At 42.5% G+C, this 14,561-nt stretch overlaps 3 protein-coding genes and 1 long non-coding RNA gene across 6 annotated transcripts in view; 2 read left to right on the top strand and 2 right to left on the bottom strand.

Moving 5' to 3' along the window:
* Positions 1-1,003, top strand: part of fndc5b (fibronectin type III domain containing 5b) — a 31,174-nt gene extending 30,171 nt beyond the window's left edge. Inside the window, exon 8 of the mRNA XM_089023298.1 lies at positions 162-1,003. The gene's annotated coding sequence lies outside the window, so the exon portion shown is untranslated. The remainder of the gene's footprint in view (positions 1-161) is intronic.
* A 2,335-nt stretch (positions 1,004-3,338) lies between these two features.
* LOC148882818 (low density lipoprotein receptor adapter protein 1-B-like) lies at positions 3,339-8,025 on the bottom strand. Of its 3 annotated transcripts, XM_089023570.1 has the most exons (10): positions 7,745-7,954; positions 5,331-5,473; positions 5,132-5,244; positions 4,949-5,063; positions 4,788-4,860; positions 4,510-4,590; positions 4,292-4,383; positions 4,171-4,205; positions 3,796-3,827; positions 3,339-3,525 (listed from the first exon to the last, which is right to left on the bottom strand). In XM_089023570.1, the coding sequence occupies exons 1-10, from the start codon at positions 7,926-7,928 to the stop codon at positions 3,479-3,481; spliced, it is 915 nt and encodes a 304-aa protein (XP_088879696.1). In that variant the 5' UTR covers positions 7,929-7,954; the 3' UTR covers positions 3,339-3,478. The 3 variants fall into 3 exon arrangements, with proteins under 3 accessions (XP_088879696.1, XP_088879697.1, XP_088879694.1); XM_089023571.1 differs by lacking the exon at positions 3,796-3,827; XM_089023568.1 differs by lacking the exon at positions 3,339-3,525 and having other exon boundaries at positions 3,537-3,827; positions 7,745-8,025.
* On the top strand, positions 4,788-7,897 carry LOC148882819 (uncharacterized). Its single transcript, XR_016118646.1, has 3 exons — positions 4,788-4,930; positions 5,700-5,821; positions 7,763-7,897. It is a non-coding gene; the product is annotated as an uncharacterized LOC148882819 (long non-coding RNA).
* A 1,866-nt stretch (positions 8,026-9,891) lies between the features above and the next one.
* Positions 9,892-14,497, bottom strand: maco1a (macoilin 1a). The gene is made up of 11 exons (XM_089023567.1): positions 14,293-14,497; positions 12,963-13,104; positions 12,753-12,879; positions 12,476-12,599; positions 12,051-12,229; positions 11,447-11,963; positions 11,034-11,192; positions 10,631-10,813; positions 10,437-10,557; positions 10,186-10,360; positions 9,892-10,094 (listed from the first exon to the last, which is right to left on the bottom strand). The coding sequence occupies exons 1-11, from the start codon at positions 14,370-14,372 to the stop codon at positions 9,892-9,894; spliced, it is 2,010 nt and encodes a 669-aa protein (XP_088879693.1). The 5' UTR covers positions 14,373-14,497.
* Positions 14,498-14,561: the final 64 nt, after the last annotated feature.

The raw sequence follows: 14,561 nt of genomic DNA, 5'->3' as shown, positions 1-14,561 counted from the left end.
TGGTGGAAAATAACCTCATTGGCGGAGCTAATACAATTTTTCACTGTTGACTTCATAAATATCCGCAAGCAGAATTAATGAATAGGTTTCAAGGATGTTGGATACACCATAAAAACTATGATTATCGAATTGCTTCTGGTGCATTTTCTTTTCTCCTCTAGAGCCTGAGAGGCATTCTGCAGCCAAAACATACTGGAATACAGATTCAACGTTCAATTCCTCTTGGCACAGTGAAGAACGCTTGGGGAAAATAAAACTTGTGATCGAGCGCAATGACAAAGCTTCCAACAATGGAGGATCATGGACGTTATCAGAAGCACTTTATGTGACTTTTTTTTTTTAAACAGCACATCATCGTCTTTTCCTTCAGCGGCCGTGAATCAGCTAAGGAACTCGGTCATCAGAGATTTTATAAACCACAAAGTCACTTTTAAACTTTTAAATGGCTGGATGCAGTATGACGACAGGTCCAATGTGCTGCCACGATATCCTTGAGAATAATACATGCATCGGATTGGAGATTGACCTTGAGTTGTTTTTATTTTTTGATTTTTTATTTTTGGCATTGAAGCATTGATGTGATAAAATGCGATGCTATCTACAGTATACTTGTGTATGACTTTTCGGTGAAACAAAAGCCAGTGGCGAATTGTGCTGTGAAATATTCCACGACCGTATATACCAAATAATGTGAATGTATTCTGTAATAGGAAACAAACATACAACCAAAAAGAACAACAGTGAGATGCTATTCAAAGAAACAAATATAATGTTAAAATTGGTAATATGAAAAGGACAGTCTACTATTTTTTAAGCACATGAACAATTGTGGAGAAATTTGCACACAAACGACAAACATATCTGACACAAACCTCAATTATTTTTGTCATTCATTTTCTCCATCGTCAGGTAAGGTAATTGAGTGCAATGCCAATCTTATTTTCCAAGAAAATGTGAATGTCCAAAGTATGTACTGTATATCATCAGAAAATAAATATTTTAAATGGAACATTTCTGACATGAGTTCCTGGCGTGTACGGATTTGTTTGTCATATACAGCGGTAAACTGGTCCGTGACACTAAACTCTGGCAAAATAACTAACTAACTACCTAAGAATTGCACATTATTTATCTCTTCTCCCTGTAGCATCACTCTTGCACTTGGATCCCTCTTATTCACACATATATTCCGTCTTGCTGCGACTGATCTTCATTCCTTTCTTTTTCAGGGCATACCTCCACCTCTCTAGTTTCTCCCCCACCTGTTCCCTGTTCTCGCTACAGATCACAATGACAAACATCTGCAAACATCATGGTCCAAGGAGATTCTTGTCTAACATCGTCTGTCAGCCTGTCCATCACCATAGCGAATAAGCAGGGGCTCAGAGCTGACCCTTGGTGGTGTCCCACCTCCACCTTAAATTTGTCTGTCACACCGACAGCACCTCACAACTGTGTTACAGTCATGATACATGTCTTGCACCGCTCTGACATACTTTTCTGTCACTCCAGACTTCCTCATGCAATACCAGAGCTCTTCTCTGGGCACCATGTCAAACGCTTTCTCCAGATCTACAAAGACACAATGCAATTCCTTCTGGCCTTCTCTGTACTTCTATCAACATTCTTAAAGCAAAGACTGCATCTGTCGTACTCTTTTTATGGCGTGAAGCCATACTGCTGCTCACAGATGTTCACTTCTGATCTTGGTCTAGCTTCAACTACTCTTTCCCATAGTTTCATTGTATGGCTCATCAACGTTATTCCTCTGTAGTTACTACAACTCTGCACATCGCCCTTGTTCTTAAAAATTGGCACCAGTACACTTCGTCTCCATTCTTCAGGCATCTGTTCACCATCTAAGATCTTGTTGAATAACCCAGTCAGGAACACCACTGCCACCTCTCCTCGACACTTCCATACCATCCATCCATCCATTTTCCGTACCGCTTATTCCTCATTAGGGTCGCGGGGGGTGCTGGAGCCTATCTCAGCTATCTTCGAGCATGAGGCGGGGGTCACCCTGAATTGGTTGCCAGCCAATCGCAGACACTTCCATACCTCGATTGGTAAACCATCAGACCCGAGTGCCTTTCCCCCCTTTATCCTCTTCAGCGCCCTCCTCACTTCATCCTTGCATATGTCATCCTTGCTTACATACTTTCATACATACAAAAATAAATACATAAATAAATAAAAAATACATTAATACATATATAAATAAATGTATACATACATACATACATACTCACATACTTACATATATACTACACTTACATACTACTTACATACATATTACTTAGATATATGTACTATGTGCCCTGTGATTGGCTGGCAACCAATTCAGGGTGTCCCCAGCCTCTTGCCTGAAGACAGCTGGGATACGCTCCAGCACCCCCTGCAACCTTAGGAAGGAATAAGCGGTACGGAAAATGGATGGATGGACATATACTTACATACATACTCACATACAAAAAAAACACCCAGATACACAAATGTGCCTCTGGGCCATTTTGGAAACCTATTTCTCACTTGACCTTTGAGTCCTCTACACCTTATCGACATTGAAAATGCCTCATCCTGTTCCGGCTCAAATCATTTTTCCATACTCTTGAGAGTGAAAACGCTCTTTTGGTCTTCCGAGTCCATATTTGGTCTCCTCCGCACTCTTCCATGAAAGCGAGCGTGAGGGAGGCCTGTTTAATAATGCAGGTGGTGAAGTAAGTGGGACGCAATGTCCCTGACACGGTGATTCGCCGAGAGCGAGCAAGTGCCAGACAGATCACGTGACTTTTCCAGCTCCCACAATTGAGTACATGACGTTGCCAAGATGGATAAGCGTTTTCGTATGTTCTTTGTTCTTGCAGGCATTCGGCTCGCTAGCACGACAACTTGAGTGCAACAGCAAAAGGACAGTCTTCCAAGGGATATTTTTCGACTGCCTGATTTAATTTGGTCTTTGAGTAAGTGAGTGATCATATTAATAACATAAATATTCATAAGAAGAGTCAAAAGTAACAACGGTGGACTTAAAGACAACATCTTAAAGTCTAGAAAACAAATTCCCTTGCCTATGGTACAACAGCTTCACCTGGATGTCGATAAGAGAACTGTTCTTTGTTTGCTCTCACAAAGCAATTCAGTTTGCAATTATTTATTTCAATTTGTATGTATTTATAGAATCTAAAGCACATCTCAAAAACTATTAAATAAAAACACCTTGTAGATAGAAGACTGGGGGAAAAATAGACTTCCATCCACTTGCATTGTATATTTTTTTTGTATGTAAAATGTATGCAGATGCCCAGGTTCATATTATTGACAGACACTTTTTCCAGAAGTAATTTTATTATTTCAAATGAGTAAGTATAATTTAATCATGATAACATAATCACACACACAAAAAACAGTGTAAATGCTAAGAAAGTCATTGCGGGCAGGGGTTGGGGCATATGGCGCCCCAAGCGGGTTCAAACGGTCAGCCCAACGTCCAGGATCTGGGAGTGAGTACGTGACTCGGCCAGTCTAGGGGGGGGGGGGGGGGGGGCATTCAAAAGTCACTTGAAATGACAACATCAATGGCATCAGTTTCAGTTCCTTCAAATCAGATTCGTTATTATTGCTCTTTGTGACAATGAATCACATTTTTTTCACATTCTGCAGAAATTATAAGCAAAATGATTCAAGCCGAGGTGTGAAAGTGAGCAAAGAAGCAGAAGCGATGAGATGCAAAGTGATTTGCGTTGATTATGGGGATGAGGATAGAAAACTGTTGACAGCAATACTCAACGTCACCTGGAAGTGAACCCGAGCTGTCCGCAGCACAGCTGGAGACACAAACATACCAAAGTTGAGCTTGTGATAACGTTTAAACTTACGAGACAGTGTCAAAAATTGTTTTTTTCATACACTTTTTGTGACGGTTATGGACATTCGGGTCAGTATTTGAGAAACCTGATCATCTCTTGGTTTGTCTTGTACGACCTATGATTGGTTTGAAAGTGCTCAATGAAGTTGAGTTTTGCAATCCGGGAAACCGTTTTTTTTTTTGTGGAACAAAATAAGTGACAACAATAATAGGAGATATTTTTAAGCATGTTTTATTATGAGCGGGGTAGAGGTGGGCTACCAATGATTCGTTTTGCTAAATACTGACTATACCAAACCCACCTGGAGAAGGCTTCATCCAAGTCATCTTCTAGTGCCTACATTTGAAAATGATATTTTTAAAAAGCTTGATCTTCTCAGACATCCGAAAGTAACGTTGTATAAGTGTGTGTCGTTGTTTTACCACGGCTGGATTATCGGTCCTCTCAGATGTCTCGCGGTTGTCCATTTGATCGAAGTTCTCATTGGTCTTGGCGTCCACCAGGTTGGCAACGTCTTGCAGGTTAGACAACAAGTCCCAATGGGGAGTGTCAAAGATGGCATTGCTTGTACATAATCGGCTTTTTTTGCATAAATGGCAGATATAAACTGAGATTTTTTTCGGGATGGTCGGAGTTTTACCTTTAGGGTCGGGGGAAATTTCGGAACTGGAGCTCCCGCTGAGACCGTCGCTTGAACCAGACTGGTTTCGCCCTCCTTTCGCTAAAACACAAACAAGAAGCGATTTGACTTTGTTTTTATGAACATATTTATTGTAATCTAGTTCTTGTATTTCCCCAGCAGGTGGGAGAAGAGGTCCAGCCCTCTAGCTTGCACACCTGCTACCATTGTAATCATCCTACTATTCCAGGACTTCCTGTGTTGTCAAGTCTCTGTTGGACGGGGAGTCGAAGGCTTACCTTCTCGGGTGACTTGCCACAGTTCAAAAGCGACTCCAAAGGCCTGTGCGACCGTCAGGGCGACGGCTTGTGCCTACGGAAGAAACATTTGGATAACCAAATCTTTGTTACAAACTATTGTAACCACTGTGTGAGCGCATCAGGTGAGCACCGGTTCTCGCCTCTTTCCTCTTGGAGCACAAGTAGGCATGGCACTCAAATGTCCCGTTAAGGGTGTTTTGGGCGATAAATGCAAAAACTCTGTCGTGTACTTTGTCCACTGCACAGTAGGATATTCTGCAATGGCGCGGGTGAAACATTAGGACATGCATGGATGATGAAAGATGGCAGTTCTGCAAACGTACCTGTATATGGAGATGTTTTCCATAAAGTTGTTGGTGCAACTATCATAGAGAGTGATGCCTTGAGGTGTCACTTTGAGGTAGACTTTCTGCGATTTCTTGCCAAGGAGTTTTCCCTTCCACACACACACAAAAAATAGATACTGTATAAAGAATCTCATTTGAGAAAACTGAAGCAATTGAGCAAACATGCACTCTTTACCGTGGCGACGATCCTCTTGACGGCGGCGGCTGCCAGTTCCTCGCCTTTGGGCTGGTCCACTAAGGTCAATCCGAGGTGACGGAGGCTAAAGGTCATCCCCTCCAAGATTGTCTCTCTGGTGTCAGTCCAGTTCTCTGGAAGCTCTTCCCATGGTCAAATCAAATGTCAACAAATCAACGACTAATCCAATCATAGTGGGACAACGTTATTTATGACTTTATACGGTTGTCACTTGGACGAAGAACTGATGCCGCTTTAGTTGAGCCAATTCATCTTATCACCGGGGACATCATATCTCGGTCGTAAGTACTGTCTGGGTTCTGTCAATTTAGCATTTCAAATCTCATGAGCCTGTTTTTGTGTTTCCAGCAGGTGGCAGAGGTGGGCCTTCCTTCCAAAGTGCACACCCGCTGCCGGTTTGGTTATCAGGTTAGCCAAGTTTTTAAAGACGGGCATGTCTCTGTCGAATGATTGACCTTTTCGCTGCTCTCGTAAGTATTTGTTATTTTCTCTTTGTTCTTGCTCATGTTTTTTTTTTTTTTTGAGAGATTGGATTTTAGTCATTTTATTTATATTCTCGGATTTACTATTTTCCGGTCTTTGTGAGCCCTTTTTGTTCATGTATTCTTTTTCCTGGTTCTTTTTGACCAGAAATTTCTGTTTCTACTAAATCAGTGCCCTTTTGTTATTCAGTACGAACGTGTACTAGCTACTAAAATCAATTCAAATTGTGATAGAGAAAAAGAAGAAACAAACAGTACAAAGGCAAGACAATATTATTATTCCATCAATTTAGACTTTGGCCCATCTATTTCCACGCTGCTCCAAAATGGTAGGCACTTATCTCCGTGGAAACCGTCAACTGTGCCCATACACCCCTGGCGCCAAATGTTTCTTTTGTTTGTTTGTTTGCTTTTAAACAAATGTTCTAATGTAGGAGAGGTCAAAGTAAACGTCAAACAAAGTTGAGGTGGTGGATCAGGGCCACTGCAGAAAAAACTACTTGATGGTTCTTGGATATAAATTCTAAAATTGAACTTGATAAACAGGCAGTATTGTTTCATATGTGCTCATGCCCCCCTCCCCTCACCTCATTACTAATAAATAAAGTCAGCCATTGTCTTTCCTTGTAACGTGAGGGAGGGTTCTGGGACTGGCGACATGGGTTGGCGCTGGTGAGGAATGTGTTCCCAGTAGCAAAATCCTGTCCTGTAATCTATACTACAATGTGTTGATTTCGACAACAAGTGGGTCACTAGCCTTAATTCCGCTAATCGTCACTTTGAACAACATGATTAGCGTCAAATTCCATCCTTGGAGAAAATCTGGATTGCAGAGAGTTGATTTGCAACTGTGTCATGTTACATCGATTAAAGGACAACCGACGTCTCCGAACAAGTTGTGTCCATATTTTGTAAAATGGCTTCAAATGACTTCTACTGAGCGTATTTTACAAAGATTCCACCACATATAGCTATATTTTACGTTTTAAGTGCTGAATATTCCGGAAGTCTTGTTTTTGAGTTGGTGACGAGTCTGTACATGACGTCACTGAAGGAACGCCCCTGACCGAAAAACAAGGTATTGTAGCAGTCCTTCCATCACGTCAATGCCTGTTTGGTCTGAAAACCTCGTGTTGCGCCAGAAGAGGGCGTCCAAGCTCCATATAAGGAATTTATCAGCCTGTGTAAACGCAATACACTGTCATGTCTACAAGAGGTCGCCATTTCTGCCTCTTATTGGGTGAGACATTTACCCCTAATGTTGCCTCAAAATGGCACGGAATACATTATTTAATCGATTGCAAACATGTATGCTTTCTTCTTCAGAACTATTTGAATCATATTCTTAACTGGATGTGTAACAAGAAAGCATATTCTCCGAATTTGAAGCCATTGTTTTGATTCTCCAGCAATGCAAGACGTCTTGGCGTGACGTCACAAACTGGGGGCGGGACTTTCTGAAAATGCCCAATTCGCAGCTCAATTTTTTGCAGATTTTGGACACTGTCATTTTTATTGGTGTTTTGCATTTGAGTAAAAATATCATACTGCGTGTTTTGGGTATTTTAGATGCTATAAAACGTTTTTCAGATGTCAGTTAGGAAACAAAAAAGTGACGTTGGTTGTCCTTTAAAACTAAAGTTGAATGAATATCCGAATAAATGTAACTTTTTCTCATGATCAAGAATATAAAATGATCAAAAAACAAATATTGTTTATTACAATGTTGCCAAGAGGTCAAGACAATAGGTCAAGAGGACATCAAGAACCTCTATTTAACCTAAGCAACCCGTTTAGGGATTTTCCTCATTCACAAGAGAGCAAAAAATATTTTAATGTGATGCAATTATAAGTGATGAGCAAACAAATTACACTTTTAGTTCAGGTGAGATATGATTAAAAAAAACTTACTTCTGTGTCTTCTGGCAGTCCAAGATTGTTTGGCTGCACTGGGTCTTCGGATAATGGCTTTCCCGGCCGATTTGAGGGCATCCATTTCTGAGTAGAAGATGCAGAGACTCCGGGAGAAGTTTCTCAAATGCGAGAGGCAAACCGCTGGGGGCCAGCTTGGCCTTGCGGTGCCTTCAGGGGCCATCTGAAATCTTACCACCCACGCTCAAAATCCGCACAAGTATATTGGCAAGTAAAATGTTGGATTTGATGTGGATTTGGGTTTTAGAAGTATCTTATGGCTTGATAGTCGCTTTCCTGCAATTAATGACATTTCGCAGGGGGACCTAAAATGTCTTTTAGAATATTGAAACATGATTTAAAATATGCCTAGAGATAAAAAATCACATAGTCTGAATAGCTTCCACTGCCTCCAGCGAGTTTTTAATAGTAATGAGCAAACTGAAGTCTGTCGCTTATGCGTAAAATGTGGAAACAGTGAAAAAAAACACTAGTCACTTTTGTCTCTTAATTCCTTTCTCACAATATGAACCGAACGGACTGAAAAGTGAGTGATTCACAAGTGTTCCAGGTTAAAGTTTTATAATAGCACAAAATTGATCAAAATGCTTCACATTCACAAAATTCCTAACTGGTTGGGAAAAAATGAGCAACTTAACATCATAACAAGTACAAAAATAGTGTCCCCTTCCAAATTAAATGTACAAATAAATATGCGTATGAAGAACACAATCAGAGACAACCCGTCCGCTGTAAACTCCACCATCTAGATATGTTCTAGTGACACAAAAACCATTTAACATCCTTTAAAAATGTAAAAAAAAATGCTAATAACACCAATCCAAGTAAAAATGGAGAACACAACACTTGGCACTTAACTAAACAAAGCAACATTCCTACGGAGGTCAATGTACATTGCTGTCAACAAAGGGACGCCATCTTTTAGGCTTCAGGAAATAACCGGGTGTCTTGATAAAAATGTGTACCGTTTTCCCTTGAAGACAAAATTTAGGATGTCATATTTGATCTGTTGTTTGATTGAAGACATTTCACCTGCAACACTGACGATAAAGTTGTACTTCACTTGTTGGGAAATTGCAAAAGTTTTTTAGTTGAGCTGGTGATACGTAAATGGTTCATAAAAAAACACATAGCCAGCTGTGTTTTGAAAAAAAAAAATTGCAGAATTGAAAGGCACTGAATAATCTGCAAAACAGCAACGGGCGGTTATAGACATCATTCAATTCAAACAGGGATTAATCTTCAAAGTCTGGACACCAGTGTTTTAATCGAATGGAGTGGTGTTAAAGGGGGGGGGTGGTTCTGATACTTTTAGATAGCAAACAATAATTTGCTTTCCAAAGAATTAAAAAAAATACATTCAAGTAGTATCTCAATTTGCTAAATTGCCTTTAACTCATTCACTGCCATTCCCGAATTTATTCAGGAATTGTATATATAACAAGCAGCGCCATTCCGGAATTAGTTCAAGTTGTTTTTTCTTGTTTGGGTGCCAATAAAGCACTAGTCAGACCTCTGGCGATTTTTTTCCTATCCACGAGGGACAGCATTTACTTTTTTCCCCATGTTAGCACTTTGTTCCATCTTAAACTGTTGTTAAACTGCTATATACACCAATATGTATGTATTTGCATTGTATTTTGGACAGCTGCCTTCATTTCAAACTCATATAACTCCAGACCCATAATAATTGGGAATTAACTCATTTTTTTCCTGATGAAAGAAGGGAGTCTAAGGTTTAATACACTGAATTGAATGTTTACAAAGTCTTAAAACTCAATATTCTGTGGGTCCTGGAATTCAAGTGACAATGACAAAAACTTTTTTGGACATCGTCTGGCAGTGAACGAGTTAATCTCGAATTGACTCATACAAAACAAAAGCCTGTTGAGAAATACGATCATGAAAAGCGACACACTATTCCTCATCCCTCCCGCTTCTTCAAATAGGTCTAGCTTCAAAAATAAATAAATAAATTAAATTGTCAAATGTTAATATGTCTGCGGGAGTCGTCTCTCAGTGCAAAATGTCGGAGGCTTCTAAACTCAGTATGACCTGAACTGAAACAAAGAGCTTCAAAAAAATATATATAATTAAATTAAAACTATTGAAAAAAAGTCATCCGGTCATTTTTTGAGGGGCTGGTAGACTGAGGCGTTGGGGTCCAGGGAGGAGGGACTGTTGTCCATGAACTTGGAGGAGTAGTGGGGGGTCACCGGGCTCAGGTTGCTGCTGTCGGACGAGTAAGACAGGCTTGGCATCACCGCCATCACTTCGGCGATCTTCTGCTTCAGCTCTGCGATCTCTAGCTCCCTCTGGTGGATCTGGCCTGCATTAGGTAGGAAAGCACCAAAGTGTGAGCTAGCTAGCTAGCTGCGCGAGACCCGCGCAATTGCAACCTCCCCTTCCTCCATTTGGACCTTGCGCGATCTCCAACTGCCTCTTGGCGTCGCCCAAAGCAGAGAACAGGTCCAGTTTGATGCGAGTTTCGGCGCTCAGGCTGTTCTCCAGGTGCTGAGTCTTCTCCTGCATGGCCGACAACGCCGACATCAGCACCTCCGTGTCTTTCTCGTTCTCTTTGTATTTACGCAGTTCCTGCGGGCGAGATCGGATGGTTGTCAGGGCAACGGCAAATTTAATACCAAACGGTGTTTCCATCCTTGACCCCCACCTGGCATTTGCTCTCCAGATCTCGAATCTGCTCCTCTTTGACTTTCATGTCCATGCTGAGCTTCTTGCACTCGGTCTCCAGGTCTCTGATGCGACCACGCAAGGAATCAGTCGACTCCACTCTGGAAAAAAAAATGGAAAATATGAACACGGACGGACCGTCTGACTGATTGACCGCCTCAGCGCTTCGGCTACCTGGTAGCGGCGGCTAACGCGACTGCTCTGGCGGCCGTGGCCTCCTCCATCTTCTTCCTCTTCCTCTCATCGGCTAGCTGTTTTTCAGCCAGGACCCGAGCCTCCTGCTCAGTTTTTAGCCTCTTCTCCAGCTGGGAGATGGTCTGCTTATCCTTTTGTTTGGTCTGGACGGAACTATGGAGCCTGTGGATTCGAACATAAAACCTTTCAATCTTCTTGCCTTGGCTTGAAAAGGTCAGTTTGTGTTTGTTTTTAACGCCAGTTATGGGCCAATTTAGACTTTGAGTCTATGATTTTGAACATAAAACCTTTCAATCATCCTTTGCGGGCTCCGAAAAGGTCCATTTTTTTGTTTGCAGAAGTTTTTAACGCCAGTTATGGGCCAACTTGGACATTAACTCACTTGTTCTGAAGCAGTTCGTTGTCATGCTGGAGTTGGCCCAGTTCTGAGCGAAGGCTGCGGTCTTGGCTGCTCAGGGTGGACAGTTGACTCCGCAAATCCGACTCCACCTGCCGGTTGGCCTGCAGGTCTGCTTTGAGTCGTTTTACGTCCTGCTCCATCCTTTTCAAAAGAGGGGGGCGTCGAAAGTGGGGCGGGGGCACAAAGTCATCAACGGTTTTGGGCCAATGGGAGTTTCTGTCTTTTAATCAAGACTCATTGCACTTGTATGGTAACCGTTTGGACTTTATCCAAGGCCAACAGGCAGTTTTTAAAAATAAAACTGAACCATTACCCCCAGCTCCCCACACACACACACACACACATACATGAGCCATTTGAGCTAAATCCGACGGCGGAAATGTCAGATCACTTACCGTACTAGAGCATCCATCTTGCCCAGTTGGTTGTTCGGGATGCAGTTTTCCAGAGGATCCTTTGGACTTTTCCCACCCCCCTTTTGCTTTTTATCATTCCTAACGGCGGCCGCTGGAAGGCTGCCGTTGCTAAAAGTATGATTCCGCGGTGACGAATTGCCATGGCCACCCCCGGAGGCATTTTTGTAGTTTTTCCCACTCGCCGCCGCTTCTTCTTTACAAGCAGGGGCGTCGCCGTTGGAGTCGCCGTGCGCGTTTTCTCCCGCTGCATCGTTGCTCAGTTTCTTTGCCCTGATGTAATTTTCAATAAAATCCGTCTCCTGGAGTTTGGAGTCCAGCGAGTGTATAATGTTGTTATTGATTCCAATTGTTTTTTTGCCTTCACGCTCTTTGCCGGGATTGTCCTTCCCTTTTTCCTTGTATTCCAATTCTGGTAAGGGTACAGAGGTGTTTTTCTTACTGGGGGGTCCTCCGTTTTGCGATCCGATGGAAGGTTCCATCTCTAGAATCCCTTTGGCTGAAAAAGAGCAGAATTAGAGGACATGAAAAATGCTCCCGCATCCCGTGCTGTGTCAGTTTTGGTTGTTTTTTTTTATTTCCTCACCCTCATCTGCTTCCCTCTCTTGCCGCTGCAGCATTTGCTGCTCGGGGGGTAGAGCCTGTTGGAGCAGTTCCATGTAGAAGTCGTTCTCCTTTTGAACTTCCTTCTGTTTCCTGAGCCGCATCTTGTAGCTCACGTAGCTCTTGAAGCCAAAGCCCAGCGTCACCACCGGGTAGCCGATACTGGCAGAAAAAACAAATATTTCAGATTTACACATTTTCCCAATGGACCATTTGTGGGACATTGGGAAAATACACTCACGAGTTTATATTAGATTAGATTAAATTAAATTAGATGAGTTTCCAGATTATATAAAATATTGCAATAAATATTAGATTGGAGATTTGATTTGATTCAATTAGAAATTAAACTCAACGGTTTGAACCACCCCAGCAATGTGCTATCCGGATACATTCCCGAATATTTACCAGTGAGCAGCAAAAGGTCGACACAAGTCGACATGAAAGTTTTTCAGGTCTTTGAAGCGGATGGCAGCTTCGATGTACACAAACAGGATCCACAATGACACGGTGGGTAGACACACTCCTCTCTCTGGGTGTAAACAAACATAGTCGTGGTTTCACTTTTGCACAGGATGACCACTCCGTTGGTGTATTTCAATTAGTTAGTTACAGACTCGATTCCCATCAATTGTCATTTCCACATAAAAAAAGGGGAGTGGGATGCAATATACCGCAAACTGACCTGTATGCCACACATACTGCACCCATACATAGGTACTGGCAGCAAAAAACAACCACTGGACAGGGATGAACAGGAGGCAGATGATGTCTGACGTGAGCGCCACAAAAACAAAGAAGAATGAGAATGCCTGAAACCGAGAGAAAAAAAAATCCTGATTCCCAAACCAACAAATTGAGTATCTCACCAAACAGATTTTTATCATCTTCTTACCAGCCCCTGATATCTATAAGAATCGTAGACACTTCGAAGGAAAAGCCAGAAAGGCCACAGGTACTCAAACCTGAACTCCAGCACAAAATCAGCAAGCAAAACTAACACCCAAACCACCAGGAACTTCAGATACAGGAATGTACTGCAAGGAGAAGAAGACAAAAATGCACACTGGACATCATTGACGTTTTGGACAAAACGCTGAGTGTGAATTTGAATGATGTGGTCGTTTTGTAGCGATTATTTGGGAAAATCATTAGATGAGAGATATGTGGCGTCACACGTGTGTATGATTTTGAAGTGCGCCTTTCAACCCTCTCAAGTCTTTCAATTCCTTGATCTCCTTGATGTGCGTCTCACCCTGACGCATAGCACACGCTTGAAAATGGTTTTAAACGAGCTGTCGCGGGACAGAGAGATTGGGCGAACCACGGGGCAGAATAATCTCAGACTCATCTCGGACTCACAGCCTCAAAGAGACACAGCTCGCAGAGACCTGCTCAGCATCGCACGGAGTCTCACAGCATGACTTGCTCGACTCCACGCCGCAATCAAGCTCTGCGCATCACCTGCCTGGGAAATCTGACAACGAACCTACTTACAAATAAAGAGAGAACATCAAACTCTTTATTGGCGAGCCAGCCAGGAGGATTTTTTTTTCTCTAATCCTCCTCAGATAACAGCTCCTTTTATACCACTTTCAAGCGTGTGCTATGCGTCAGGGTGAGACGCACATCAAGGAATTGAAAGACATGAAAGGGTTGAAAGGCGCACTTCAAAATCATACACACGTGACGCCACATGCGCTCAAAATGACATTTTAGACAATGTGCATTTTTGGATTAAAAAAGTAGTTTTTTTTTAATTAATTCCTTTGTTACACAGCATTTAAACGGGAGAGACAATATTGAGATATTCGACCATGCATTGCAAATCATTCTTTCAGACCTACGACTGTGCATCTCCAAATCATTCATCTTTTGAAATTATTCAGCATTTGGAATGATGTTTGGAAATGGAGGGGGTGTGTGGGAATGGTGGGGGGGGGGTCCCCTGGATGACTCACGCGAGCCACTGGGCGATTTCTAGCAAACGCTCTTTAAACCATGAGCCAGATTTGAATGAAGGAACGTTAGCTGGCCAGACACAAAATAACACGCTCGCAAGCCCCCCAACAGTATCAACCAGACTGTTCATGTTGGTGTTCGAATAGATCGCAATGCACATCATCGATCAACACGCAGCGGTGCAAGAGCAACGTCGACACTGAGATCGGCGCCATCGTTACACAATAACGTCCATCCGATGGTCTTTTTTCCCTCCCCGTTACCTGCTATATATGCCCTCGGTGATTCGGTTCCGTTTTAACGACCGTCTGAGTTTGCTGCAGTCCGCATTGCGCCGCTTCATCCTCCCCCTGGTGATTTTCCTGATGCGTCGGTGCGGTAGCGGGAGCACGCGACTGTCATTCGCACACGCGAAATATGCACGGGCCGCGAATTAGCCACCGTAGTTTTTGTTTAATACACATTGAAACAAAGAAATAAATAATACCAGAGCGGCCGAAGCCCCTCCCCTCTTCACGACACGCCGCGTTCC

The sequence above is a fragment of the Hippocampus bargibanti genome, linkage group LG20, assembly GCF_051943395.1.
Source record: "Hippocampus bargibanti isolate YZ-2025 linkage group LG20, ASM5194339v1, whole genome shotgun sequence".
In the NCBI taxonomy this organism is placed as follows: domain Eukaryota; kingdom Metazoa; phylum Chordata; class Actinopteri; order Syngnathiformes; family Syngnathidae; genus Hippocampus; species Hippocampus bargibanti.
The sequence above is the reverse complement of the archived record's forward strand: the minus strand, read 5'-3'. Positions and strand labels throughout refer to the sequence as shown.

Excerpts from the sequence above, each read along its gene's own strand:
- LOC148882818 (XM_089023568.1), bottom strand. The coding sequence starts at position 7,928 with ATGGCCCCTGAAGGCACCGCAAGGCCAAGCTGGCCCCCAGCGGTTTGC. Across the intron at positions 5,064-5,131 it reads GAAAACATCTCCATATACAG|AATATCCTACTGTGCAGTGG; the intron begins GTACGTTTGCAG and ends GCGCCATTGCAG. Across the intron at positions 4,591-4,787 it reads GTGGCAAGTCACCCGAGAAG|CGAAAGGAGGGCGAAACCAG; the intron begins GTAAGCCTTCGA and ends TTTGTGTTTTAG.
- maco1a (XM_089023567.1), bottom strand. The coding sequence starts at position 14,372 with ATGAAGCGGCGCAATGCGGACTGCAGCAAACTCAGACGGTCGTTAAAA. Across the intron at positions 12,600-12,752 it reads GCAGTATGTGTGGCATACAG|AGAGAGGAGTGTGTCTACCC; the intron begins GTCAGTTTGCGG and ends GTTTACACCCAG. Across the intron at positions 12,230-12,475 it reads CGACCTTTTGCTGCTCACTG|TATCGGCTACCCGGTGGTGA; the intron begins GTAAATATTCGG and ends TTTTTCTGCCAG.